Source organism: Pogona vitticeps, chromosome 5 (genome assembly GCF_051106095.1).
Source record: "Pogona vitticeps strain Pit_001003342236 chromosome 5, PviZW2.1, whole genome shotgun sequence".
NCBI classification, from domain to species: domain Eukaryota; kingdom Metazoa; phylum Chordata; class Lepidosauria; order Squamata; family Agamidae; genus Pogona; species Pogona vitticeps.
The window spans coordinates 144800785-144827194 of NC_135787.1; the positions used below are offsets into that span (position 1 = coordinate 144800785).

At 41.6% G+C, this 26410-nt stretch overlaps 1 protein-coding gene across 4 annotated transcripts in view; it reads left to right on the forward strand.

Annotated features, from left to right (window-relative positions):
- Positions 1-20552: 20552 nt before the first annotated feature.
- The window catches only part of CPSF6 (cleavage and polyadenylation specific factor 6), a 32071-nt gene continuing 26213 nt past the window's right edge, over positions 20553-26410 (forward strand). For 2 of the 4 annotated variants that reach the window (XM_078376917.1, XM_020786028.3), the window contains exon 1: positions 20555-20723. In XM_078376917.1, the coding sequence (XP_078233043.1) occupies positions 20664-20723 (60 nt within the window). In that variant the 5' untranslated portion in view covers positions 20555-20663. Of the gene's footprint in view, positions 20724-26410 lie in introns of all 4 variants that reach the window. The other 2 variants (XM_020786025.3, XM_020786027.3) reach the window with 2 other exon arrangements.

Here is a 26410-nt window from a genome sequence, read left to right on the forward strand (position 1 = left end):
CATATGCCTAAGGTTAACCACCTTAGTATGATTTTAGATGAAATCCAGTATAATATTATAAATCAATACTGTGATTTTTTTCAACACTGGACAAATGCATCTATACCATAATGCATTAATATGATCAGCAAGATCAACAAACAACTACAGTAATTTTACTGAGGGTCTTTTATTTGCTGACAATTTAAAAATGCTATTCTATCTTGTTGTCAGGACTCTACAGTCTGTTACAAGATATTCACACTTAGACAGACCAACACATGCAATGAAATGTTTATATAACATGTCTCTGTGTTTTGTTGCATGCTGAAAACTAAACATGCCTTGTGTGAGAGGTTCAGGAATGTTATCAGATAAGTAACTGGGTCTTCAAGAAACAACAAATTACATACAAGCATGCATTTAAACAAGACTAATCTAAGAGAGTTTAAAAAGGTACTTATAACAAGAAGGTATTTAATGTAATGTTAAAGCCATATGCAACTGAGGAGCAAAAAGATAATGTTCCAGGAAACACACACAAGAAACTGAATCAAAATTAAGTTTGAAATGAGCATTTTGACAGAGGATCTTCACTGGCAAAGTATACATGTGTCCAAATGTTTATTATTCATATTCATACAATATCAAAGACCACTTAAAGTACAGATGATCACACATTTCAACAGATACAGCAAAAAACCCCTCAACCCTTTGATCATCAAGTCACATGATCCATCTTTGTTTTGAGTGTTGTTTTCCCATTTCTCCCACTTGGTGGAAATGGAAAGGACAGAGAAGTTGATGTGACTAAAGTTTTCTTTAGCTTTAAATAATTCTTATTATGGGGATAGAGTGGGAAGAATTACCATGGGAAAGTTCACATAAGGAATTCTGGGGGAGGCGGGGAACCAGTCTCTCTGGGGAAATGCTACTACTAAATGCTACTACTAAACTGGGAAAACATCTAATTCTGTAAACAAGTGAACACAGAAAGAATGATACGGATGACATCTGTTGATACTCTTTTCCTCACCATTCATGTTTTCACTAAGATATATTTAACTTCTTATGGAAGAGAATCTGTGTGAGACATAGCAGATACAGTGTCAGGGTAGGATTTGGTGGATCTGGTTCTAAATCTCTGTTTAGCCTTGGGAATTCATTGTGGGTAGTAATGGCAAATCACTCCATGAATTCTGTAAGGGTTGCTGTAAGTCGGAAGTGACTTGATGGGTCACAACATCAACAAAAATGGCAATGCACGCAGTTTTGCCTCTACTGTAAGCTATCTGTATTCTTCTGATTAAGAAGTGTAACATGAATGGACAGCGGTATCTTTAGACATCTAAATTAATGCAAATGTGAAGGAGAAGTAGAGAGGAGAAAGACAGATGAGAGTGTGCCGTCTCCCCAAGAGATAGTGTCACAGAGAGAGGTGGTGGGAAAAGAAACAGAAGGAGTGATGGTAAATGAAAAGGAAGAGAAAGAAGCAAAGGTGGAAGTTTGCCTAGTGGAAGAAGACAAGGGAAAGGAAGGGGAGGAGTTAACTTTGCCAATGTGGGAGGAGAATATAAAAGAAGGGGAAGAAGGGAGAGTATTCTGTGTGCTGCGGGAAGGCATAAGAAAGGAGGGAGAATCTACTTATAAAAAAGCACAAGAGTTATTGGAGGATTTTCCCAACCTTAAAGTGGGGGGATTATTACCCGGCCCAGACCCCAAAGAAAAGAAGGTGACAATAACCGAAATGCAAGAATAAACCTGAGAGGACAAGGTCATTGGAGGAGGGTGATCCGACCTGATGCAACATGCAGTCAACCACCGTGCGAGGGGGATTGGGCTCAACATCCTTGCTGCAGTACAATTTGTGCTGTGAGGAGCGCTCTGCTGAGGAAGCCTACAGACAAAGAACGGTTTGGGCCAGCCCCACAATAGGCTCTCCAGAATTCCCTTTGGGAATTTATTTATTTATTTATTTATTTAATTTATATGCCGCCCACTCTACCCAAAGGTCTCTGGGCGGCTTACAACAATTAAAATTCAATGAAATAAAATAAAATGATTAAAATACAATTAAAATACAATTAAAATACAATTAAAATACAATTAAAATTGCCATCATTAAGACCCACAGTTAATGTTATTTCAATTAAAAGCCTTCCGGAACAGGAAGGTTTTGACCTGGCGCCGAAATATCATCAGTGTCGGCGCCAGGCGAATTTCAGTTGGGAGGGCGTTCCATAGTCTGGGGGCAGCTGCCGAGAAGGCCCTTTGTCTACAAGCCATCCCTCTTACCTCCTTGAGGGATGGCTCTTTCAAAAGGGCCCCCTGGCTAGATCTTAACAGCCGGGTAGGCTCATATGGAAGGAGGCGGTCCTTCAAGTATCCAGGGCCCATTGTCATTGTCTCCTTATGAACAGTTACTGAATTTGAGTTGTTTTGACCCTGTTGAGATTGTTAAATCTCCAAATGTTAAACCAAATAAATTTGTTAATCGTTCAAATTACTCCTCTTGGTTATTTCCCACCAAAAAAGAGAAACTGCTTTAAACTTCAAATGAACCCTATCACAGCAGGTCATTGACAACTTCGATCCAACTTTGTATGCAACAACTAAAACTGAGATGGGCAACTTCTTTGGACTATTCATAGTAGATGGATCATTTTGGGCCATGACATCTCTATGTATTGATGGTACTCATCATTGTGTCTATATTCTATCTTAATCAGGTGATGCAGTGAAACAACTAGACTGGAAGAAGTAATGGACTGATGAGTGCCAATAAACTGAGACAGAACCCTGAACCATCTTGAAGAGGTGTTGGTGCCAGGCAGTCAAGATTGGGGATATGGGAAGACAATATGTTCTGAGTGGACTTCTAAAGTGTTTGACCTTGGAAGTAACTATAAGGAGCCTTGTGGTGGCATGATTAAACCACAGTACTGCAGTGAAGACTCTGCTCATGACCTGAGTTCAACCCCAATGGGCTCAGGTAGCTGGCTCAAGGGTGACACCTTCCAATGATGGTAAATGGAGTATCCAACTTGTAGGATGGGGGCCTGCATAATGAAATTGTGAACTGCCCAGAGAGAGCTTTAAGCACTATGAGGTGGTATATAAACAGTATGCTTTGCTTTAACTTAAGGGGAGTGCTGGGTCCAGCTTTCTCCCTGAAGGCTTGATTGGGTGTCATTGGTAGATGTGCTTCTTTTCAACCCTACCTTATTCACTACCTACATTCTTCCTCAGGCCAGGATAATCTGGCCACATTGAGTCATGTTTTAGTACCTTAATGGCTGAACTGATAGAATGCAGGAAAAGTACAACTCCCTTTGAAGATGGTTCAGAGGGTTGAGCCAGTGGCAAATATGCTGCTGTTCAATTACTGAACAATGTACAAAGCCAGATTTATGACACCCATTTTCTGTGATCTGCAGTGGCTGCCTATTTGCTTCTGAGCCAACTTGGTGGCTTCCTATGGGTATCTGTTGATCATTGTGGTAACAAATTAATCAGTACTGGGTTAGACAAGCATTTGGTTTGATCCAGGAGAGTTTTTCTTTAGGCTTTAACCACTTTACAAACTCCAGTGCTACTTAGGATTATTGCTATTATTTACCATAGTTATGAATTTATTATGTATTCCCAGCAGCAAAATCTATAGCACACACTGTTGGAAATAAAACAGAATACCAACACCAGCAGCCTGTTTGATAAAACTAGTAGCAGTTTGACTACCATCAATCATGCTCTTGCACATTGACATAACACCCACATTCACCATACAAGTCAGTTTTCACCAGATCAATGTATAGTGATACGTATATGCAACACTATCATGAAATCAGCCTTTGTCAGATACTTTCTAGATGTCCAAGTACATAACATCTACTGATTATCTATTTGTATTCCATTGAAGATTGTTGGCTGAAGCATTTTCTCATTCACTCAATTTGTAGTTTATGTCTGATATAGAGGGTCTTTTCAGTATTAACGTTCCAGCTCTGAAATGCAATCCTTAAGGAAGCTTGCCTTGTTGCTTAATTTTGTAGCTTTTAGGCTGAATGCAAATCACTTTTTTTTTAGGCTTTCAAAGTACCTTAAATCACATTGACTTCCCTTGCACTAACAGTTTTTTATGGTACCACTTGCAACTGAACACTGTAACATGGAGTGTTTCTTACATTTGGGCTGGCTTTTTTTTTTGTACTGGCCAAATTAGTTTTTTTTAAATATACTTTTACAAATCCTAAGATTTCTTATGCATCTGCTATACGAGAACATATTCAGGCTGTTTTTGATTTTTGTAGTGCATAATACAAAGCATGAGATCTGAGAAATTGTAGCTCTGAACACTCATCTACTGAATGGAAGCCCAGAACTGACTGGAGACGCACACACACCCAGTTATCTGACTTGTAGAGGCTTCATATATTTGTTCATTTAGCCCATGTGTTCTGCGCACATTAAAAATGTGATAAAGCTGTAGAATTGAGCTTCAGAGGCAGAATTGCAAAGACCTCGATGTAAATATTTTGGATAACATTCTTTACGTGAAGGGGAGGGAGGGGAAGGAAAGGATTCCATCTTACAACATTCCTATGCCAAAGCCTTCTAGTCTTTACAAGTGGATATTACCAAGCCTCTTTGGTCAGGACGTGCTTTGAGTTGAACAAACATGCTCACTGTATTAATGTACCTTGCCCATACATAGTTCCCCGAGGGGAAGGGAATGAGGCTTCTGTCAGTTCAAACACACATCTACTTCTTTTTACCTCCCTGACGTAGGCCACTGTTGCCACTAGTTTGTTTACACATAAACATGTTTAATGCTATAAAGTTATAGTGTAAAAACAGCAACAAAAATTATTGGAGAATGTGCTGTTCTGCAGTGCCAAGTAAAAAAAAAAATACATCCCAAGGCGTGATCTGCTTTTCAGGTTATGAGGGTCACATACTAGCTTTCCTTTCATTTAGAACGTTGGGATTCCTTGACTCGAGCCTAGAGCATAAAACATTCCCTAAAGAATTCTGAGCCCAGGAAGTCATTTCCAACACCATCTCTAATAGTTCACAGAACTTCCATGTAAAAATACACTCCTAGTTACTGAATTTCAGCAGTAAAACGTAGGCAAGGGGTGGGGGATAACTTTGGAGTACTGTAGTTAGAAGTACAGTTGACGAGAGGTTTCCGTGTTTCCATATTATCTCCTTCATAGAAACTAATAATGGTAAATGTCATTTTGGCAACCTTTCTGTTACGGCTCTTGTTCAATAATGGTATAGTAGTTTTACCTCTCAGTCTTATCATTTTCTAAAAGCTTTGAAATCTCTGCTTCTGTCTTTTGCCAAACCTAACTAGAGTGGCAATAATGGAATAAAAACTGTGATTCTCTAACCCCTCTCAACCCTACTGCCACTTCATCTATCGAGTCTCTCCATTCAATAGAATCAAGTTAAGGACAGCTAATCCTCTAATTTGTCTTCCACTTTGTTGGATAAAATTATCAGTAACACAAGCCACAAATTTCTTGGAAGGGCCATATTTGGTAGAATTTGCCTCTCAACAGGTATCAGGATAACTGAAATCTCCCATTATTACTACATCATGTCTTTTTAAAATTCTTCCAATTTGTTTTTACTACTATCCCTTTTTAAATTTTTGCCACAGTTATATTAATCCAGATGCTCTTGATGGGACAACCAAGCTCATCCTCTTGTATATCTGTGCAAAAATATTTATTTTTGACATTCACTAGGCACATTTAAAAAACTACTAAAAACCTGGTTATTTAGACAGGCCTTCCCAGATCATATAATATCCTGATGCATTGGTGCTTCCAACAACGTAACATCTAATCTACTGCCATGCTTTTCATGCTATCCCATTTTATTGTATTTTATTATATATCTTGTTGTCTTTTATGGTATTTTGTTTTGCACTTTTATAATTTATAGATGTTATGTTTTTGTGATTATGTTACTGTTACTGTTTAGTCATTGTAAACCACTCAGAATGGCCTTGGCTGCCAGATGGGTGGCATAGAAATCAAATAAATAATAATAAATAATAATGATACAGTGTGAGTTCACCGCTCTTTCTGTTCTTTCTGTTCTTTTTGAATAATTTATTTCCTTCAATTGCTGTATTCCAGTCATGGGAGTTATTCCACCAACTTTCATTTATCCCTGTTACATAGTATTTACCTTCCTGAAGTAAGTTTTCCAGTTCTTCTTGTTTGTTAGATACTGAAGATTCTGTGCTTTGTGGCCTGCTTTCCTTACATTTTTATGAACATTATTATTGGGCCCAATTCCAGCTGCTCAGTTTGTTCCTCTTGTGCTTTAGACTTCATCTCTAAGTTTGTGTCTCCTTCCTTCTTCCAATTCAGTTTGAAGCCCTTCTAATATACTTCCTTGTGTGGTGACCAAACATATTATTCCCAGTCCTTGTGAAGGAAATCCTGCTATATTTAATGGAATTAGGACTGAAGGTGGCTAGGCCATTCTACACTGCATATTTAACTAAAAGATTTTTTGGCAGGCAGAGGTGGTACAGAAGAACATCACAAATGATGAGACACAAGTGATGTGCCCTATGAGTGATATTGTCCAAATGCTTGCAACCAATACTGGAATGGAGAAAAATACAAACTTCTCATGAGTGGACCACTGAACAAGTTCTGCAAGGGAACAGGATTCTGCCCTATTGTATTTAACTATTAGTTGTTATTGATCTTATGTGTTATTAAGTAACTTCTGAAAACCCAATGTATTAGTTAGCTCCAAAAGGTCCTATCATTAACAGCTATGTTCAGACTGTGTTTACCTGTACACGTGCCATAAAAAGAATGAGGGAGTGGTTGGCAATATTCAGAAGACTGTTACAGCATCATATTTGTACCTGCGATTTACATAAGAGACTATAAATCTATTATTAATATGCCTTGAACTATAATAAACATGTAATTCACAAGCATGCTGCTGTAGTAACAATTAAACAGCTAATTAAGCTTTTGCAAATTATGCCCTTGCCATATAATACATGATAAAGAGAAGAAATTTAAAAAAAATAGTTTTCAGCTTACAAATACTGTTTTTACTTCCTGAAGGGATGCTGCTACTTTCAATTAGGTTATTTGCTTCAACAATGTGTAATATAAAATTAATGTCAGAAAACATACTATTAAAAAATCTACATGCCTGGAAGTAATCCTTGAGTAAAATTAACCAATCGGCAACACTTGCACTTCTCAGATCTATATTTTCCTAAAATACTGTTTCTTGGTTCTTGGCTGAAATTGAGGCCATGCCCAGAAAAGATTGGAGGAGGGGTTTAGACAAACAAATAACCATATTTGAAAAACAATACCCTGGTTTTCAAGCAAACAACCTCCAAGGAAATCCACAATAGGTTTAAAATACAAAAACTATACTCAGCAACCCATAAGCCTTTGCCAGTGTCAATAGCCAAAAGGATTTTCCTTTTCCAAGTCCCAGAGCAGACAGCATTTGGAGCCGAATGTTTTATGGCAGGGATTGGCAAACCAGCTTCTAGCAATGGCTCTTTCAGTAGCTGATGGACAGGACTGGACTTGCCTTTGTAATTAGAAGAATTATGACATAAATATTGCAATGAGCTAACAGCAGATAAAGTACAGTTCCCAGCCCTGGGATCACTGCAGGCTAAGCTATGAGAGACACAAGTCCCACCCATCCCCCCAGTCCACACACACACACACAATGATGTCACCACATGCAGCCATGTTCTTCTAAATGAATGGTAGCCATATTCTCATATGTGATTTTTAAAAACCCCTGATGAATTGGGCCAACCAAACCGACAGGTTAAGACATAAATTTGGCTCCTGCTGATCCTTTTTCTTCCCCCAGTATTCTTGACAGAGGGGATTACTTACCTTGTACAATAGAATTAATGGGAGCAGCTGAAGTGCAGCCAGGGGGAGGTCACATGGTGAGGCAGGAAACATTACTTTGGGGTGCCCAAAATTCCCTAGCTAGTGACAGGAGGATCTGGGAGTTATATTTAAAAAATAACGTTTTCATGCTCTGGTCAACGAGCCTGCTCTCATATGCCTCTCTTCTCCAAATGGGGAAAAAAACCCCACCAGTTAGGGCAAGAAAGAGCTTAGCAGAAGTCTGTGGTCATGGACAAGAAATTGTATGGTTCTTGAATGGGGAAGGTATGCCCTGGGTGCTTTTTTCAGTGTCATTTCACTATGCTGGAATGGCAACACTCTGGAATTTTACGCAAGTCCTGTCTGATTTTATGAAGAAATTAAAACAAAGGAAAGAGGCCAAAGTAATACACAGCCATCTATTTCCTACAGTTTTCTTCATTTTTCTCTTTGAAAAATCATACAGTGGTGCCCTCGCTATACGGAATCATCGCTAAACGGGTAGGGGAAAGGTATTGGAACGCATTAAACTTCGTTTAATGCGTTCCAATACCTTCGTTACTTACCTGTTCAGCGAGGATTCCAGGTGCCGGCAGCCATTTTCGCGCCTTCGCTAAGCGAGGGCAGGGCGCGAAAACGGCTGCCGGCAGCCATTTCCGGGCTTCCGGCGGCCATTTTGGAACCGCCGATCAGCTGTTCGGCGGCTCCAAAATGGCCGCCGCAATACCCGATCTTCGCAATGCGGGTTTTCCCCATTGCGAAGATCGGGTATGTTTCCGTATAGCGATCCCGAAAAAGGGATCGCTATACGGAAACCGCTATACGGTGCACTCGTTAAGCGAGGCACCACTGTATTTGGAAATAATGAATCAAGGAAGCTACCTTGAATGTGAAAAGAAGGAAGGGAGTAGATGCAACAAAACTCTGAAGATATCTGCAGTAGTTGTTAAACTAACTAGGGAAAAAAAATCAGGTGCTATTTTGGACAGTTTTCAACCTATGGGCCTGTAAGGCAGTCTGGAATGATAAATTGAAATTAGCTTAACACAGGAAGTACGGATATGCCAGACCAGACTAAAAGGCCAATTTGAGATACGGTAACATTTTCTTCACATAATGGCCAACTGGTTGCCCATAAGAGGCCTATATGAAACACCTGGGGAGAAGTACATTATGTTCTACCTTTTGGATGCTGTGAATATGGAAGGGCTGATAAATACTCTTATCTCCTGTGAAATTAATTGTGGTTCCCAAGCACAATCCTATATATACTAGACTTTATTGGAGCTGTATGAATAGGATTAAGAAGTACAGTTATGTCCTTGACTGTGATGGTAAATAGCGTTGATTGGAACTAATGAGGGCTATGGTGATAGGGCAGTACCTTCATTGCCTAGAAAGCTCCAATTAATAATAATAATATGGCAGCTTATGTTTTTAATTGCCCAGCTATGAAATAATACATATACAGTGGTGCCTCGCATAGCGAGGTTAATCCGTTCCGGATTAACCTTCGCTATGCGAAAACATCGCTAAACGGGAATAAAAAAGCCACAGAAATGCATTGAACTTCGTTCAATGCGTTCCTATGGCTTTAAAACTCACCGTTAAGCGATGTTTTTCCATAGCGCCGCCATTTTCGCGCCCTCGGTAAGCGAGGGCAGGGCGCGAAAATGCGGCGCGGACCTTCCGGCGGCCATTTTGGAACCGCCGATCAGCTGTTCTCCCCGCTTCGTTCTGCGAAAATCGCTAAGCGAATTGCTTAGCGATCATCGCAAAGCGAAAAAACACTATACGGGCCATCGCTGAGCGAATGCTCCAGCGATGGCCCGGACCCCCTCGCTATGCGAATTCATCGCATAGCGAAGCACTCGCTAAGCGAGGGACCACTGTAGTTTTAAATGTTCTATGTTAATACATAGATATACTTCACATCTTAGTATTGTTTCTATACATTCAACACTGCATTCTTATGCTGTCTAATGGGATAGTCCGTGTCAGCCACCAGAAGTTCAGTTTTGACACAGATTTTTTTATATTCTGTTTTTGAATTCCTGCCAAGTGGTATGAGCCCTCTGAAGCACAAAAACTTCTTATAGTCAATGTCTCGATCAAAACTGTGATGGCAGATTTATGGTAACTCTTAGAGATTGTGTTTACATGCTATCAGGGATGAACACTGAGGTACCAAAATTTATGCTGCTTGAATTTTGACAAGAAAGTTTAAAAACCAGGTCCCAAATTAAAGGAGAAATCAAAGGCATTGCTAAAGTTTTGGTCCAGTAATTAATATAGAATCAGAGAAACTAAGGGGTTAGTTTGAAAGTGATTAGCAAGAGCAATTGAGTTTCCTATCCACTGAGTAGCAGCCTTGTGCAATGTATGTACAGGACTATTTTGACAGAGTATTGACTTAAGCTATAAATTCTATGATTATGCCAACGTTAGTGTGTTTGGGGAAGCCCATTCATGAAAATCTAAAAAAAAGTTGGACTGTGTTTGGAGGAGATACCAAACTGCAGCCTTTCATTAATAAAGCTCATTCATGGTGATTTGGAAATTAAGGCTTACAATGATAGTACCACCATCAGACAATGTTCCTACTGATTCCCTTACAAAAGGCAGTCTGTGGTGTTGGGGGTGATATATTCCATAGTACTACTATTCCATTAACTACTTTTAAATAACCTTTAGGACAAGTTCTTTCTCTTTTTCAAGAAAATCTCCCTTCTATTTCAGTTAATGCTTCCATTTTCTCCTAGCAACCTTGTCAATGCACTTCCTAAAAATTGCAGAATTTGACCCAAAACAGACTTCAGACATAGTGTTTGTGAAATGGCCCATTCTTCTGTAACAGCATCTCAGTTGTTGGCTTTAGGAATGCAGGCACCCTGTCTCCACAAAAGAGGTGACTATCACAACTCATGGAGGAGACTAGTGTTTCCCTTCTAGGGTTAAAAAGCCACTTATGCCTTCATATTCTTAGTGTTTCTCTACTGTAGTTTTAGTTATGTAAGAATCAGGAGGAGAAACTGTTGGTAACTCAGGAAAACGTTTTGCACTCTGATTATTTCTGATAATTTCATACTGGTTGGAATTTTACATAACAGGGTTGAGAACAACGGGGATTGCTTTATATAGAATTAAACTAAACACTTAACACAGCAATACCCAATGGAAAATGAGTAATAACATATGCTCTCCAGTAAATAGTTTCCCTCTGCCCTTCTAGTTCATAATGCTTAATCCAAGGGTAAGGAGCCTGTGTCCTATCACTAGACTCAAACTTTCATCATCACTGACTACTGGTCATGTTTGATTGACTGTTGGGAACTGAGTTCAACAACATCTTGAAAAAGGCACATTCTGTATCTCCGATACAGAATTTAGGGAACTAATAGAACACTGTCCTCTTTTTTCATTATAGTTCTATGCATCAACTCCAGCACTCCTGCACAACTCACAGTTCAGCAGAGTACATTGTTCTACAGCGAAGAGAGTATCTAACATCCCTCCATGATAGGCATTACTATTTCTTTTGTTTTGCCACCACCTGTCAAATAGCTATCTGCTTTATGGGACAAAGCATGTTCCTGCCCTCCAAACCATATGGATTGCTAGCTTGGAAGGAGAGTTACTGCCAGATGAACCCCTAGATACTGCTAAACAAGTTTCAATCTATTTCCCCTCTTTATTCCTTTTAAATCAAATAGTTCAATTCCCCGCTGTGCCTCTTTGACAAGAGGTGGACTCAGTGATCCATATGGCCTCTTCCAGCTCTGTAGTTCTAAGATAGTGATGATGATGATGATGATGATGATGATGATGATGATGATGATGATGATGATGATGATGATGATGATGATATATTGGAATTCAAGAGGCCTGGCAACGGAGAGAGTCTTTTTCTTGAGCACAGAAGATAAAATGATAAGGAAAATGCCCCATCATTCATATAGCTAGGAAGGGAAGATTAATTGGTAAGGGAAATTCTTCCAACCAGAACTGGAAAAGGCTATTTGGTGTAAACAAAACCCATATGGAAAGGTGATGGCCAAAATTGGGAAATAAGGAGAAGTAAACATTGACAACATAGTTTTCCTCTGACGCGAATGAACAGATTTACCAAAAGAAACATTTGTCCTGTGTATTTGGGAAATAAGTGTCCAGAATACAATGGGGAAATGGAATGCCTACTGTAGTGCAGCCTTCTCTAATCAAGTGCCCTCCAAATGCCCAGAAGACAGTGGGGCTTTTGTCCAAAATATCTGCAGGGCACCATGCTGGGGATGAATATTTTCATGGCTCTCAGGCAGGGACACCCAGTATGGTATAGCAGATAAAATGACAGATTAGGACTAAGGAGGCCTGGGTTTGAAGACCTTCTCAGCCACTGTGACACTGGGAGTATCTCCAGAGGACACTCCAGAGTGTACCGTCCCTTTGAGCAAAGACACCGAAGGACACCTGTCTACCCTAGTAGATATACTGTACAAGGACTGAGTTTGGAGGAAAGGACACTAGAGGGTGCTATTTTGGCAGGAAAGGTGGAGGAGATAAAGGGAAGGAAAGAGGAGGGAGAAGAGCAGTTGGAGACAGAAGATGAGGTGGCTTGTTGGGTGCAGGAGGAAGAGAAAGCTGATCAAAGAGGAGACTGGGTACAGAGTATACGAAGACCCCTGGACAGGGGAGTGGACTGAGTTTAAAGTCCCAAGGGAGTATGCAGAGAAAGAGTGGAAGGGGCGAGTCTGTAGGAAGTCACCCTATTGGGAGGAAACTGAAGAGAGAGAAAGGAGAAAACAGTTCAAAGCCTGGCAGCAACAGGAAACCCAGAGGAGAGAACACAGACAATGGACAGAGAATCCTGGGAAACCCAGTGGGCCAGTCCGTTCAGACTGAGGTTGAGACAAAACCTGGGCAAGAAGGTATGGGAACCGCAGGTGGGCTGGGTCTTCCACCCTCCTCAATGACACCTAACGCAGCTGTACCCGATGGATCAGGCTTGCCACCAAAGTCGCATTGCAAAGTTTTAAATTTGTCACCCTTAATGTTGAAAGGGGATTTGTTAGAGTTTGAAGATGAGAAAAGTTATGGCCTGTCCTTGAAGCAAGAGACAGGAACCCTTGTTAACAGAGAATCTGATGAGTTGTCAAAGAATAAAGACGTTTTATTGGAAGACCTTGACTTCATGACTCGTCCTTATACCAAAATGTGGCAGATGGAGAAAAGGGGATTGCACAGAATCACAACCACAGAAACTCATTGGTGGTATGGAACTGGTAAAACCAAAATATGTCACTTACCTTGAAACCTCTGTTAGGGTTGCCATAAGTTGGTTCAAACTTGATGGCATGTAATGTAGGGCAGGGAAAGGCAACATGCAAATTTGAAAACTAGCCCTTGTCCCTAAGGAGATCACCCACTCCTGGTCTATGGATGCTTGAAGCCACACACTTAAAAGGATATGACCATTAGTCCTAGCCAGCATATCCCATCATAAAAGATAATGAACAACATATTGACAGTACCAGGTTGCTCAGTCCTGGCATATATAATTCTACTTTGAAATTGTATACAGTGGTGCCTCGACTTACGAACTTAATTCGTATTGGAATGGTGTTTGTAATTTGAAATGTTCGTAAGTCGAAGTACCATTTCCCATAGGAATGCACTGAAAATTGGGTAATCTGTTCCAGCTGAAGAAACAGAATCACAAAAAAATAAAAATAAAAAGAACACAGCAAGCTTGGTCAGAAGGCACTCCATTGCTGAGGTTTAAGAAGAAAAAACCTCCAGAAACAAACACTAAAGCCACCAACAACATGGCACAGAAACATACCCGCCCCAGCCAAAACCCACCCAGAACAGTTTTTAAAAGGAGAAAACAGCAGCTTACCTCCCTGCAAGCACACGCACACACACACTCCAAAGCAGAAGAAGGCTCTCCCAAGCCTTGGACAACGAGGACACACTCTCTAACTGCCGAAAGTGAAAGAGCTACAGTACGAAGCAGCCTCGGTGCAAACCTACAGTTGGAAATCTGAATTGCCCGCCTTTTTTCCCTGCCTGTTTCTGTTCATAAGTGGAAGCTCCGCTTGCAAGTCAAAGCAAAATGTTGTGACCGGAGCTGTTTGTAAGTCGAAATGTTTGTAAGTAGGGATGTTCGTAAGTCGAGGCAACACTGTACTGTTATCTGTGCAAGGCCAGTGCAAGTTCTCATCACCTGGGAAGGCCAGAGAAGATTTGCTGTCCCCATGCCACTCCCTTTCATATACACCTCACAACAGTATGGCAACAGAACTCACATAGAGGAAGAGGAGTGGTGGCAGGTACAGGCAATGTTTTTGGCCCCTATTCCCCACAATGCTGTGGTCTCAAGGCCCCAGTCAGAGCCAGCGATTACTCAAATAGCCAACTGAAAGGCAGCTGTACTGTGAAAGTGAAATTGTCATTTCAGGAAGCAAAGCTGTGACAGTGGTTGATTTGGATGGGCAGCTGTCAGTGGTGGCTCTACACTGACCAGTGTTCTTCCACCAGAGGTGGCTGCATCACCTTAGGCCTAAGTCTGTATGATTTATTTGTCTTGTACAAAGCACCCAAGGAAACATTTATACAGTATTAGCTAGTAACTTCTTATTCAGTATATCAGTATAATGGTGCTTTAGTGCTTGAACCAGGACTCTGAAAACCTAGATTCAAATCCTCAGTCATGAAGCTAACTGTGTAACTTTGGGATCGTTACACACAGGTTGACCAACCTCGCAGGGTTATTGTGAAGTGGGGAAGAGGAGAACCATGTATAGTGTCTTGATCTCAGTGGAGGAAAAGTGGGACAGACAGACAGACAGACAGACATAGTTTTGGCCAACATATAATATTAAGATGTAATATATACTGGCGTCGTTACTGACAACAACCACTACTAACCTTTCTAATTTTTCTAGGGGACCTAAAACTAGTTTGGATCTATGTAGTTTGTGTGTTTAAAACTGATCACTATAGGAAAGGGTTGAAAGTTCAGACTTCTTCCACACCATTTACAATATGATACAGTACTTTCCATGCTATTTTACTGAAATATATTAAGAACATTCCACTCATGTAATTTAGCCATGTTTGCTTCATATGTACAAAGAAACAAATTTGAAAGGCAGGAAGAAAGGATACTGGTCTAATAAACATTTCAATTAGACTTCAGACTTAAAATAACAAATCTGAAAAGGGCACTGTTCTACCTGTTTATGCTTTGAATAGATCTATCTTGGAGTTGTTGAGCAAGACTTGCAAATAATGTACAGTACTAAAGCTTTCCTCAAGTGCATCATAGCTTATTAGGTAAATTGCCACTGGAGGCAAAGTGCAATGAGTCAACATTTCCTACATATGCTTAAATAAATTTCTTCACTAATCATATAGCTGATTTTAAACAAATGTATGCATTAATCTTAGCAGGATGCATCCAAGTGTCAGCACAAATAACCACTGAAGATCTATTCCAGGTTCAATTGAACTGAGATTTTGTTGGAAGACAGGTTTAATAGGCTAAATCCAGCATTTGTCCTCATGTAGAGCAGACCCATTATAATCAACAGAGCCAAAGTTAGCTGTATCTAACAAGTTATATTCACTTTAGAGAATGTAAGGAGAGGTTTCAGTCAAAGCTAGCAGCTTCACAGCATAACTGGTTGTAAAAATTTTAATTAAAGCCAATGTTACTTCCAGTAATGCTTCTTATTGACAATACAGTATTTTAATTGTGGCCCTTTTATTGTTTTGAATCACATTGTTCAAATAAAAAGGGATATATATGCATTGCAAATGGAGCTAGCAAAAGTTACTTTTCCAGATTGTAGCTCCACCAGCTAGTATGGCCATTGGCTATGTTAGCTAGAGGATGCTGTGGGCAAAAAAAGTAACTTTTCCAAGCTCTGACTGTAAACCAACCTACAAACCTCAAAGTTACAGGATTCTGGCTTAAAACTAAGACATGATCATAACAGTCACGAAATACCAATTCTGTTTTGAATGTAAAATATTTCTTTAAAGAAAAACTATTTATAAAAATCAACTGGAGGAAAAGAAACTGCAGAATTGAGTCAATTTTGTTTTAGCTACATCTAGTGGCCTAATGGTGGATGTCAATTTAACAGTGCTAAAAAAATCCATTCCACCTGATGTTTTGAAACTACAGTGGTGCCTCGACTTACGGACTTAATTGGTTCTGGAACTCTGGTCGTAACTCGAAATGGTCATACGTCGAAGCACCATTTCCCATTAAAATGCATTGAAATGCAATTAATCCATTCCGGCCGAAGAAAAAAAAACAACAAAAAAATCATTGCAAGATCCATCGGAAACGTTCCGGTGAAAGGGGGGGGCAAGCAAGCAAAGTGTGCAAGACCCATCGGAAACGGAAAAAAAACACCCCAAAGCAGAAAGCAAGTGTGAAGTTCACCCTCATGGCCCCTGCTTGTCTCCCCAAACACAGAACTCACAAAGGCAAACCAAAACCTCTTGACACGCTGCCACCAGTTGATCTCTTTATCAACGTATTTTACTTAGCAAAGACGAAGGTCCATTCAGTACTGACTTATTAATAAAATAGGTTTATTGATTGCAGATGCTTTCTAGGATAATTCATAAGCATATTCTTTCACTTTCACCAAGCCTCAATATTAATCTTCTATACTAAATATCACAGGTTATTAATCACTCCTCAGACTAATCACTCCTCAGATCCCCAAATTATCTCTCTCAGATTCCTAACACAGACTCCTCTGACTCTCTGACTTCTCCTCTCAGGCTCCGCCTTTTAACATCTCTTTTAACACCTCAACCACGTTAGCATATAACTCATGAATATTGCATTTCTTATTACATGACTTAGGGTGAACGCTACAGCAAGCAAATCATGCAAGACCCATCGGAAATGCAAAAAGAGCAAAGCAGAAAGCAAGCGAACTGTGCAAAACCCATCAGAAATGGAGGAAATAAACCAAAAAGCAAATAATCCCCCCAAGACCCATTGGAAATGGGGAAAAAATACCAATAAACAAACCCCCCAAGACCCATCACAGCACAGAAACATAACCCCCAGCCCAAAAACATGCTGCAAAACCCACCCAGAACAGTTTTTACAAAGCAGAAAGCAGCACCTTACCAGGTAGTCCGAAGCCTCCTCCGATTGCACTCACTCTAACCATTGGGGTGAAAGAGCTACAAAGAAGTAGCCTCTTCACCTACCAATGGCTAGCAATTTGAATGTCCCGGCTTTTACCCCTGCCTTTTTCTGTTCATAACTGGAAGCTCCGGCTGCAAGTCAAAGCAAAATTTTGTGGCAGGAGCTGGTTGTAAGTCAAAATGGTCATAAGTCGGGATGTTTGTTAAGTCGAGGCACCACTGTATCATTTTGGATAACTTAAATACATAAAGCTTTTGAAGTCTTTCACTGATGTCTTCATGTTATATAGTTTGAATATCATGTCATAGGCATATTATTTATCATTGTAAAAGAATATATTCTATACTTTTTGTTTTCAATTTTTCTGGGTGGAAAATGGCTTTGGAAAAAAACAGAAAAAATGCCCCCCCCCATTGTCCTGTTTTTTCCCCAGGTCTTCCCATCTCTAGTCTCTGCATTTTGAAAAAAAAGTAGTGTTCTTATATTGATAGTATCAGTCAATATCCTTGCAAAACAGAGAAGAGTTAAAAAAAGGTTGCATATTAACAAAGCCGGAAGTTAATTTTTATTCATGAGGTGAGATGAGAAATTAATTATTAATATTTTCTAACAGTTACAGAACATGTTTCTGCTACAGACTGAATTTCACTATTAGCCCTTTCCCTTCAAAATAAGACCTACCCCAAAAATAAGCCCCAGTTAAGTGAAACCCTGCCCTCTACCATTATGTAGCATTGTGCAGCAACCAGCAGATGACATGACTGTAAAATAAAACAAGAAAATCTGAAAATAAGCCCTAATCCATTTTTGGAGCAAAAATTAATAAAAGACCCTGTCTTATTTTCAGGAAAAAACGATAGATGCTAGAAGGGCCTGGAATGGTTATTTCCAAAGTCCTGTTTATGAGCCTCCTTGGGATAATCTAGTGAACTGCTATGGGAAGCCTAACAAAATGGATCTCGTGTCTGATCCAGCAGGATCACTGTTTCAGTTCTACAATGTGTATTACTGTGCTGCTAATTTGGATTGTTCTTGTGCTTGTATACTGGAGAAAAGCTCAAAGGGAAACATCTATTCAATGTACAGTATAGCGTTGGAGGAGAGCTTTATAAGTACAATAGACAACCAGAAAGACCAATTAGTGGTGCTAGATCAAATCAAGCCTGAACCCCTCTGGAAGCAAAAATGACTGAACTGAGGCTATTGTACTTTGGGCACATCATGAGAAGACAAGACTTACTGGAAAAGACAATAATGCTAGGAAAAGTTGAAGGTAGCAGGAAAAAGAGGAAGACTAAATATGAGATGGATTGACTCAATAAAGGAAGCTATGGCCTTGAGTTTGCAAGACCTCAGCTGGGCTAGTACTGTAATGAGGTCCCTGATTTCTAGGGTTGCAATGAATCAGAGGCAACTAGATGGCACATAACAACCACCAAACTACAGAACAATTATGTGTGGATTCATTCCTAAGTAATCCTTTTGAGTTTAATGGGATTTACTCTGCAGTACAACAAACACATTAACAAAGGCAAACTTATTCTATTGCTAAACAAGGAGAAAGTGAGAATTTTGAAGCATAGTAAAAATGAACATATCCCCAATCAGTTCTTCAATCTTTAAGGTGCTACAGGAGTCTTTGTTTTGCAGATGTTTTCCTTGGGCCTCTGTAACACTTTCATATACTTTATCATCTTTTCTAGTTCCTTCACAGCTGACCTTCCACTCCGTCTGCTTTCTTGGCTGAAGTTTCCATTTGGACTGAAAACTAAACCAAGGAATAAAATAACAACTTCAGTCTCTTAATCATCTGCATCAAAGCTATATACATTATTTTGTACACTTTTTTGCCAAAGCTAGATAAACAGAATATGTTCACGCTGAGAAAGTCTTGCTTTAAATCCATGGGTTCCATGGGGTTGTCAGTCACAGCCTTCCTTTATAGCATCATCAGTGATGCAGGCCAGAGCTAATGGAATGTGCAATCCAACAATACTTGGAGCCCCGCAGTTTACCCAGCCCTGCTATACAACCATATCTGCATTCCCTTAATAAGATTTGTACAGTGGTGCCTTGACTTATGAACGTCCCAACATATGACCATTTTGAGTTATGACCAGCTCCTGCCACAAAATTTTGCTTTGACTTGCAGCCAGAGCTTCCAGTTACGAACAGAAAAAGGCAGGGGTAAAAGCCGGGACATTCAAATTGCTAGCCGTTGGTAGGTGAAGAGGCTACTTCTTTGTAGCTCTTTCACCCCAATGGTTAAAGTGAGTGCAATTGGAGGAGGCTTCGGACTGCCTGGTAAGGTGCTGTTTCTGCTTTTTAAAAACTGTTCTGGGTGGGTTTTGCAGCGTTTTTTGGGCTGGGGGTGTTATGTTTCTGTGTTGTGATGGGTCTTGAAGTCTTTGTCACCATTTCTGATGCGTCTTGGGGGGTTTGCTTGATTTTGCTGGGTGTTTTTTTTTTTTGCATTTCCGATGGGTCTTGCATGGTTTGCTTGCTTTCTGCTTTGCTCTTTTTGCATTTCCAATGGGACTTGCATGGCTTGTTTGCATGTTTTTAAAATTTCTGATGGGTCTTGCATGGTTTGCTTGCTTTTTACTTCCTCCCCCTCCCCTTCAGCTGGAACGGATTAATCACACTTCCATGGGTGTTGCAGTGTTTTGGGTTTTTTGGGAGATTTTTTTCTTCGGCCAGAACAGATTAATTGCATTTCAATGGGAAATGGTGCTTCAGCTTACGACTACTTCAAGGGTTATAACCGGAGGTCCAGAACCAATTCAGTTTGTAAGTCGAGGCACCACTGTACTGTATTTGTTTCTCTCTTTGCCCAATTAATTTTATGTTTGATCAGTTTTATCCAACCAAATCGTCATAGTCAGCTTAACAGTATCAAATACTGAATAAAAGAATCATTCTGGATTTATCCCATTAAATACAGAGAGGTGAAAACACCCCTGTAGGTAGGCAAAATCTGTAATAATCCTGCCCATCAATCTTGAGTCGTCCTCTTAAATACAGTCTTTGCGACACCTTCTGCCAGCAGACCTGAAGAGAAAGAAGCTAGTTTAGGGGACCTGTCCTCGCACATCTCCTGTCTGAGGAGACACCTCCACTCTGCCTAACGAGGAGGAGGGTTTGTCCTGCGCTCCACAGCGCAACTGGTGGAACTCTGGGAGTCGGGTTCCCTTGGGAGCTTTCAACCTCTTGCCAGAGGCACCAAATGGCAGAAGGGGCAGAAAGCTACCGGGCGATGCCAGGACCTTAAATCCTGCCAAGTGGCCGTCTATCCGTCGCTGCTCCTCCGCAACAGGAGAGCGCGATGAAACCGCCTGTGTCGCCCTACCGGTGGGCGTGGCCGCGCAACAAGCTCTGGGGGGGAAAGGCAACCGTGAGGCGGAAAAAGTCTACTCGCCGGAAACCCCCCTTGTTTGCTTCCGGAAGTGACGCACGACCTCCCCAACTCAACCTCCCCCTCCTCTCCGGCGGTATCTGACTGCGGCAGCTGTGGAGCCGGGCGGGGTTGGCGGCGGCGGCGGCGGCGGCAGCGGTGGGGGAGGGGAAAGGAGGAGAGGCGGAATATGGCGGACGGCGTGGACCACATAGATATCTACGCCGATGTAGGAGAGGAATTTAACCAGGTAGAGAGGCTGCGCCGGCCCGGCTTCTGCCATGGCGCCGAGTCAAGAGCAAGGAAGGGGTGGGGAGGATGCAGAGGCCTGGTATGGTGGAGCGCGCCTGAGGTGGAGGAGGTGGAGGCTGGCTGGCTCCCTCCTTCCCTCCCTCCCTCCTTCCTTCCTTCCGTGTGGGCCCCTCCGCGCCGCCATTGTTGCCGCCGCGCAGTTCGCCCCGCGCGAGTTTCCCGCCCCGGTTTGCGGAGTGGCTCCCGCGAGTGCGGGATCGCCGCCTGGGGGGGGGGAATCTCACCGGAGGGGAAGGGAGGGAAGGAAGGAAGGAAGGAGGGGGGGGCGCGGCCTAGCTCGAAGGCGCATCGCTCTCTCTTTTCCCGCCGGCTCGGTTTTATTTCCTCCCCTTCTCGGAGGCCCCAAGTGTGGGGAAACAATGCGCGCTCGCTGGCTAACGTGGTTGTGCTGGTTCGGGTTCGTCCCGCCTTCTCCTCAGGGATTCCCTGGGGACGGGCACGGGGCGACGCGAACACATAGCGGCCTCTGCCCCCCGGGAAGGCACGACGAGCTCCGGCTTCTCTTTCATGAGCGATGAAAACGTTGCGGAGGCCTTGCCAAGAAGGGAAGACCGTGGAGGAGAAGGCGAAACGGACCGACCCCCCTCCCGCTCCCCCAGGAGAGTCGGCCGTGCCTGTTTTTCGTTCTCATTAGAAAAGAGGCCCTGCTCAGTGCATGAAAATACGCCCAACCACCTTCCCCTTTGCAACAGTTTTCTTTTCTTTCTTTTCTTGAAACAAAAATGATTTAAGGCATACTTTTGAATAAATTACGTCCATGTTTTGTTTTGTTTTTATATTTGGTTTACAAGGTAGCACACTACCTGATAGCCAAACTGGTGGTGCGTTTTTTTTAGCCCTAGGGAAATAATTCTTAAAAAGCAATAGGCCTTTTTGTGTGTGTTTCATTAATGTGAGTCAAAACAGTAGTAGCAAGAAGCTTTAGTCTTTCTGAGCAGGATGGATTTGATTTAAATCAAATTGATTTAAATCTTGATTTAAATAATTATATCATTTTTTAAAAATTTAAATCAGTTTGGTTTTTTTAAAGGGTTGATTTTTATCCACCCTGGTACATGTTCGGTCAGTTACTACCTTGTCAGTATGTTTACTAATTCTGCTTTTACTGGGTGATAAATTATGTTGTTAAAAACATTTTTTTAATGAAGAAGCAGAAATGGATGTGAGAGAAGAGTAGGCACAGAGGCATAGTTTTCCCACAAAACTCAGGTTTGGGCAGAGTTGCTCTTCAACCCTGTTACATCAAATTGAGTCAGAGTAGAGTTCTTTTAAGGCAAGGGTAGGTAAACTGGTGTCTTTTAGATATTTTGATCTACAGCTCCTGTAAACTTTAACCAGTGGTGATTAATGGTGAGGGATTATGGGAGCTGTAATCAAGGGATCTGGAGACTACCAAATGGCTTACTCCAGCCTTATAAACTCTGGAAGGAGTTTATGCACAGTTAGAACAAGTTAGTTGTTTTATTTTTAATTGGCATTGAACAAAGTAATTCAAATTCTCCTGGGCATTCTGAGAGGAGTAGTAATTTATGCATGCAAAAAGCTCTATGGTTATAAATTAACTGATTATTGTTGTTGTTTAGTCCTTAAATTGTGTCCAACTCTTTGTGATCCCATGGACCAGAGCATGCTAGGCCCTCCTGTCTTCCACTGCCTCCCGGAGTTTGGTCAAATTCATGTTGGTAGCTTCGATGACACTGTCCAACCATCTCATCCTCTGTCGTCTCCTTCTCCTCTTGCCTTTACACTTTCCCAACATCAGGGTCTTTTCCAGGGAGTCTTCTCTTCTCATGAGATGGCCAAAGTACTGGAGCCTCAGCTTCAGGATCTGTCCTTCCAGTGAATACTTGGGGTTGATTACCTTCAGAATGGATAGGTTTGTTCTCTTTGCAGTCCAGGGGACTCTCAAGAGTCTCCTCCAGCACCACAATTCAAAAGCATCAATTTTTCCGCAGTCAGCCTTCTTTATGGTCCAGCTCTCACTTCCATACATTGCTACTGGAAAAACCTTAGCTTTGACGATGTGGACCTTTGTCAGCAAGGTGATGTCTCTTCTTTTTAAGATGCTGTCTAGGTTTGCCATCGCTTTCCTTTAATTTTGTGGCTACTGTTACCATCTGCAATGATCATGGAGCCCAAGAAAGTAAAATCTGTCACTGCCTGCGTATCTTCCCCTTCTATTTGCCAGGACGTGACGGGACCAGTGGCCATGATCTTAGGTTTTTTTTAAAGTTATGCTTCAGACCATTTTTTGCGCTCTCCTCTTTCACCCTCATTAAGAGGTTCCTTAATTCTTCCTCACTTTCTGCCATCAGAGTGGTATCATCTGCATATCTGAGGTTGTTGATATTCCTTCTAGCAATATTAATTCTGGCTTGGGATTCCTCCAATCCAGCCTTTCGCATGATATATTCAGCATAAATAAGCAGGGAGACAATATACAGCTTTGTCATACTCCTTTCCCAATTTTGAACCAATCAGTTGTTCCATATCCAGTTTTAATTGTTGCTTCCTGTCCCACATATAGATTTCTCAGGAGATAGGTAAGATGGTCAGGCACTCCCATTTCTTTAAGAACTTGCCATAATTTGTTGTGGTCTGCATAGTCAAAGGTTTTAGCGTAGTTAATGAAGCAGAAGTACTGTATAGTGGTGCCTCGCATGACGACGTTAATTCGTTCTACGAAAATCACTGTAAAACGAAAATGTCGTCATGCGATTTTAAAAAGCCCATAGAAACGCATTAAAACCCGATTAATGTGTTCCTAGGGGATTCAAACTCACCGTCCAGAGAAGATCCTCCATAGCGTGACCATTTTCGCCGCCCGTGCAGCGAGGAATCCGTGCCAGAATACAGCGGCCATGTTTTTTTACCCGGCGGCCATTTTGAAACCACCCATCAGCTGTGCGAAAATCATCACTTTGTGATGATTGGTTACCGAAACGGGACTGATCATCGCAAAGCGAAATTCCCCCATAGAGCACATCGTTTTGTGATCGTTTTTGCGATCACAAAAACATCGACGTAAAGCGATTTCGTCGTCAAACGGAGCACTCGTAATGCGAGGCACCGCTGTACATATTTTTCTGGAACTCTCTGACTTTCTCCACAATCCAGTGCATATTAGCAATTTGGTCTTTAGTTCCTCTGCCCCTTTGAAATCCAGCTTGTATTTCTGGGAAATTAACTGATAGCCAACATTAAAATGGGAAATTTTGAGGTGCAGTTATATTGCTCAGTCCCTGTTGCATCTTTGGACCCATAATTTGGTTTCTTTACCAACCTAATGCTTTCAGAGATTTTCTCCACTAATAGAGGAATTATTTTTATATAATACTTACCAGACAACACCTCAGTAGAACAGTGTTTGAATCCCCAGTTGGCCATGGAAATTCACTGAGGGAATGGAATTGGTAAAAACACTTGTTAAAAATCTCACTTATCTTGAGATATTAGGGTCAGTGTACGTCCGTTCCGACATAATGGCACAGAAAACACACATATACATACACTTACCAGGTAAGGTCTTGGAAGTAATGGGAAATCTATTCAATCTCACTTCATTCTCCTTAAAATTGGTTAGTTGTATCTTGCATTTTGTGCAGTCAGACATGCAAAACAATAAACAAAACTTAATGGTGCTATATAAAACATTACTAAGAATTTTGAAAATTTGTAGAGAAAACTACATTGGTTAACAGCAGCATAGTAGTACAAAATATCCTCATTTTCCAGCTGAAATGTATTCTGAAAAGGCCATGGAGAACATAATGAGAATTCAGTAGAAACCACGAGAGCATGGTGGAAAGACTGCAGATACATCTGCAGTCTTTGACCAGTAGGGTTACTGTTTGCACAGATGTTCTTGATGGGAGTTCTAAATTTGAATGTGTTAGTTGCACACTACTTGAAACTTTGTGTTTTGGAAACTTGACTATCTAAACTGAATTTACTTTAGACTTTAGCCCTTGCTTTAGTGGTGGCGTGGTGGCGCTGTGGGCTAAAGCGCAGAAGCCTGTGCTGCAGGGTCAGAAGACCAGCAGTCGTAAGATCGAATCCACGCGACGGAGTGAGCTCCCGTCGCTTGTCTCAGCTCCCGCCAACCTAGCGGTTCGAAAGCATGCAAATGCAAGTAGATACATAGGGACTACCTAGGTGGGAGCTAACAGCGTTCTGTGTCTAAGTCGCAGTGGTCATGTGACCACGGAAGATTGTCTTCGAACAAAACGCTGGCTCTATGGCTTGCAAACGGGGATGAGCACCGCCCCCTAGAGTCGAACACGACTGGACAAAAATTGTCAAGGGGAACCTTTACCTTTAGTGCATATATCTTGACTTACTTAGAGTCTTGGTCAGGATATTTTCCAAAATCCTTCTGTACTCCGCTTTCTGCAAGGGGTGTCCCCATCTCTTTGCCCAACATGGCTTCGGTCCATGCACTCAGAAAGACTTCAGGGGGAAAAACAGCTTCTGCCCATTTCTCTTCCCTTTCTGTCACCTCTACTGCTTCAGATACCACTTTTCTTTAGCGGACCGTCCTCTGCCCAGAGGGTCCCAGTCAGTTGCAGGAGCTCTCCCAAAACCCTTACCGGTGTCACCACAAGGAAAGCCCACCTTCATACAGCAGTCATGTTAATGTATATGTGATTCTATCTGTCATCTAAGGTTTTGCCCAGTTTTTTTTTTCTGTTCTTATAGTGTAATTATATAGTAAGAGTCATGAAGATTGTTGTGATCACTCTGGTGTTGTCAGGTGTATAAAGGTGTTTTGAAAGATCACATTAACTTGACTCCAGAAAGATTGGTGGGTTTTCTTGTTCACGCTTGCATTTTGTTGGTTACTGATTATTATTAAAAGTTGTCACCTGCCAGTAGGTTTTACCTACCTTTAAAATATGCTACCTTTTAAATTTTCACAGAAATTCATAGAGCCCAGTGGACAGACTTAACGGTGCAGCCCTTTGTACTAAATGTCAGTGTTTACTATTTAAGTATATTGTTTAAAACAGGGGTCCCCAACTCCTGGTCCACGGCCTGGTGCCGGTCCGTGGCCATGGCAGGACTGGGCCATGGAGACAGACCTCCTGCACACACGCCCCGCCACCCCGTGATGGGTGCCACACCCATGGGGCTTAGGGAGTGGAGGGATAAAGCAGCAATGAAGTGGCTGCAGGACGAAAGGGCTGCGATCCTGCAGCCCTTTCATTGCTGCTTTACCCCTTGTCAGGGTTCGATGTTAGGCTCTGCAGTGATTCCAAATAAATCAGCGGACTTTCTCGGTTTTGAAATAGGGGTAACGTTTATTGGATTATTTAACAATGGTCCTGTATCAACAAACATGTTCCAACTCTTCTCCTGGTCAGACAACAGATCTGTCGGGGGCTTTCATTCTTCAAACTTGAAGGGTTTTCCCTCCTGAGCATTCCATGGTCCTGGCCATTCCGGTGTGGTATCAGGGTTCTCCCCCTCTAGTAAGGGGATTACATCCTCATCTCGAAAGTCCACCCAGTCACCATCCTGGGTGGGATCCCCCGTCTGCCAGGGTCTTCCCCGGGTTCCATCCTCTGCATCTCCTGCATCCTCCATTCTATCCTCTCTAGTCTCTCTCTCTCCACCTTCTCCTTT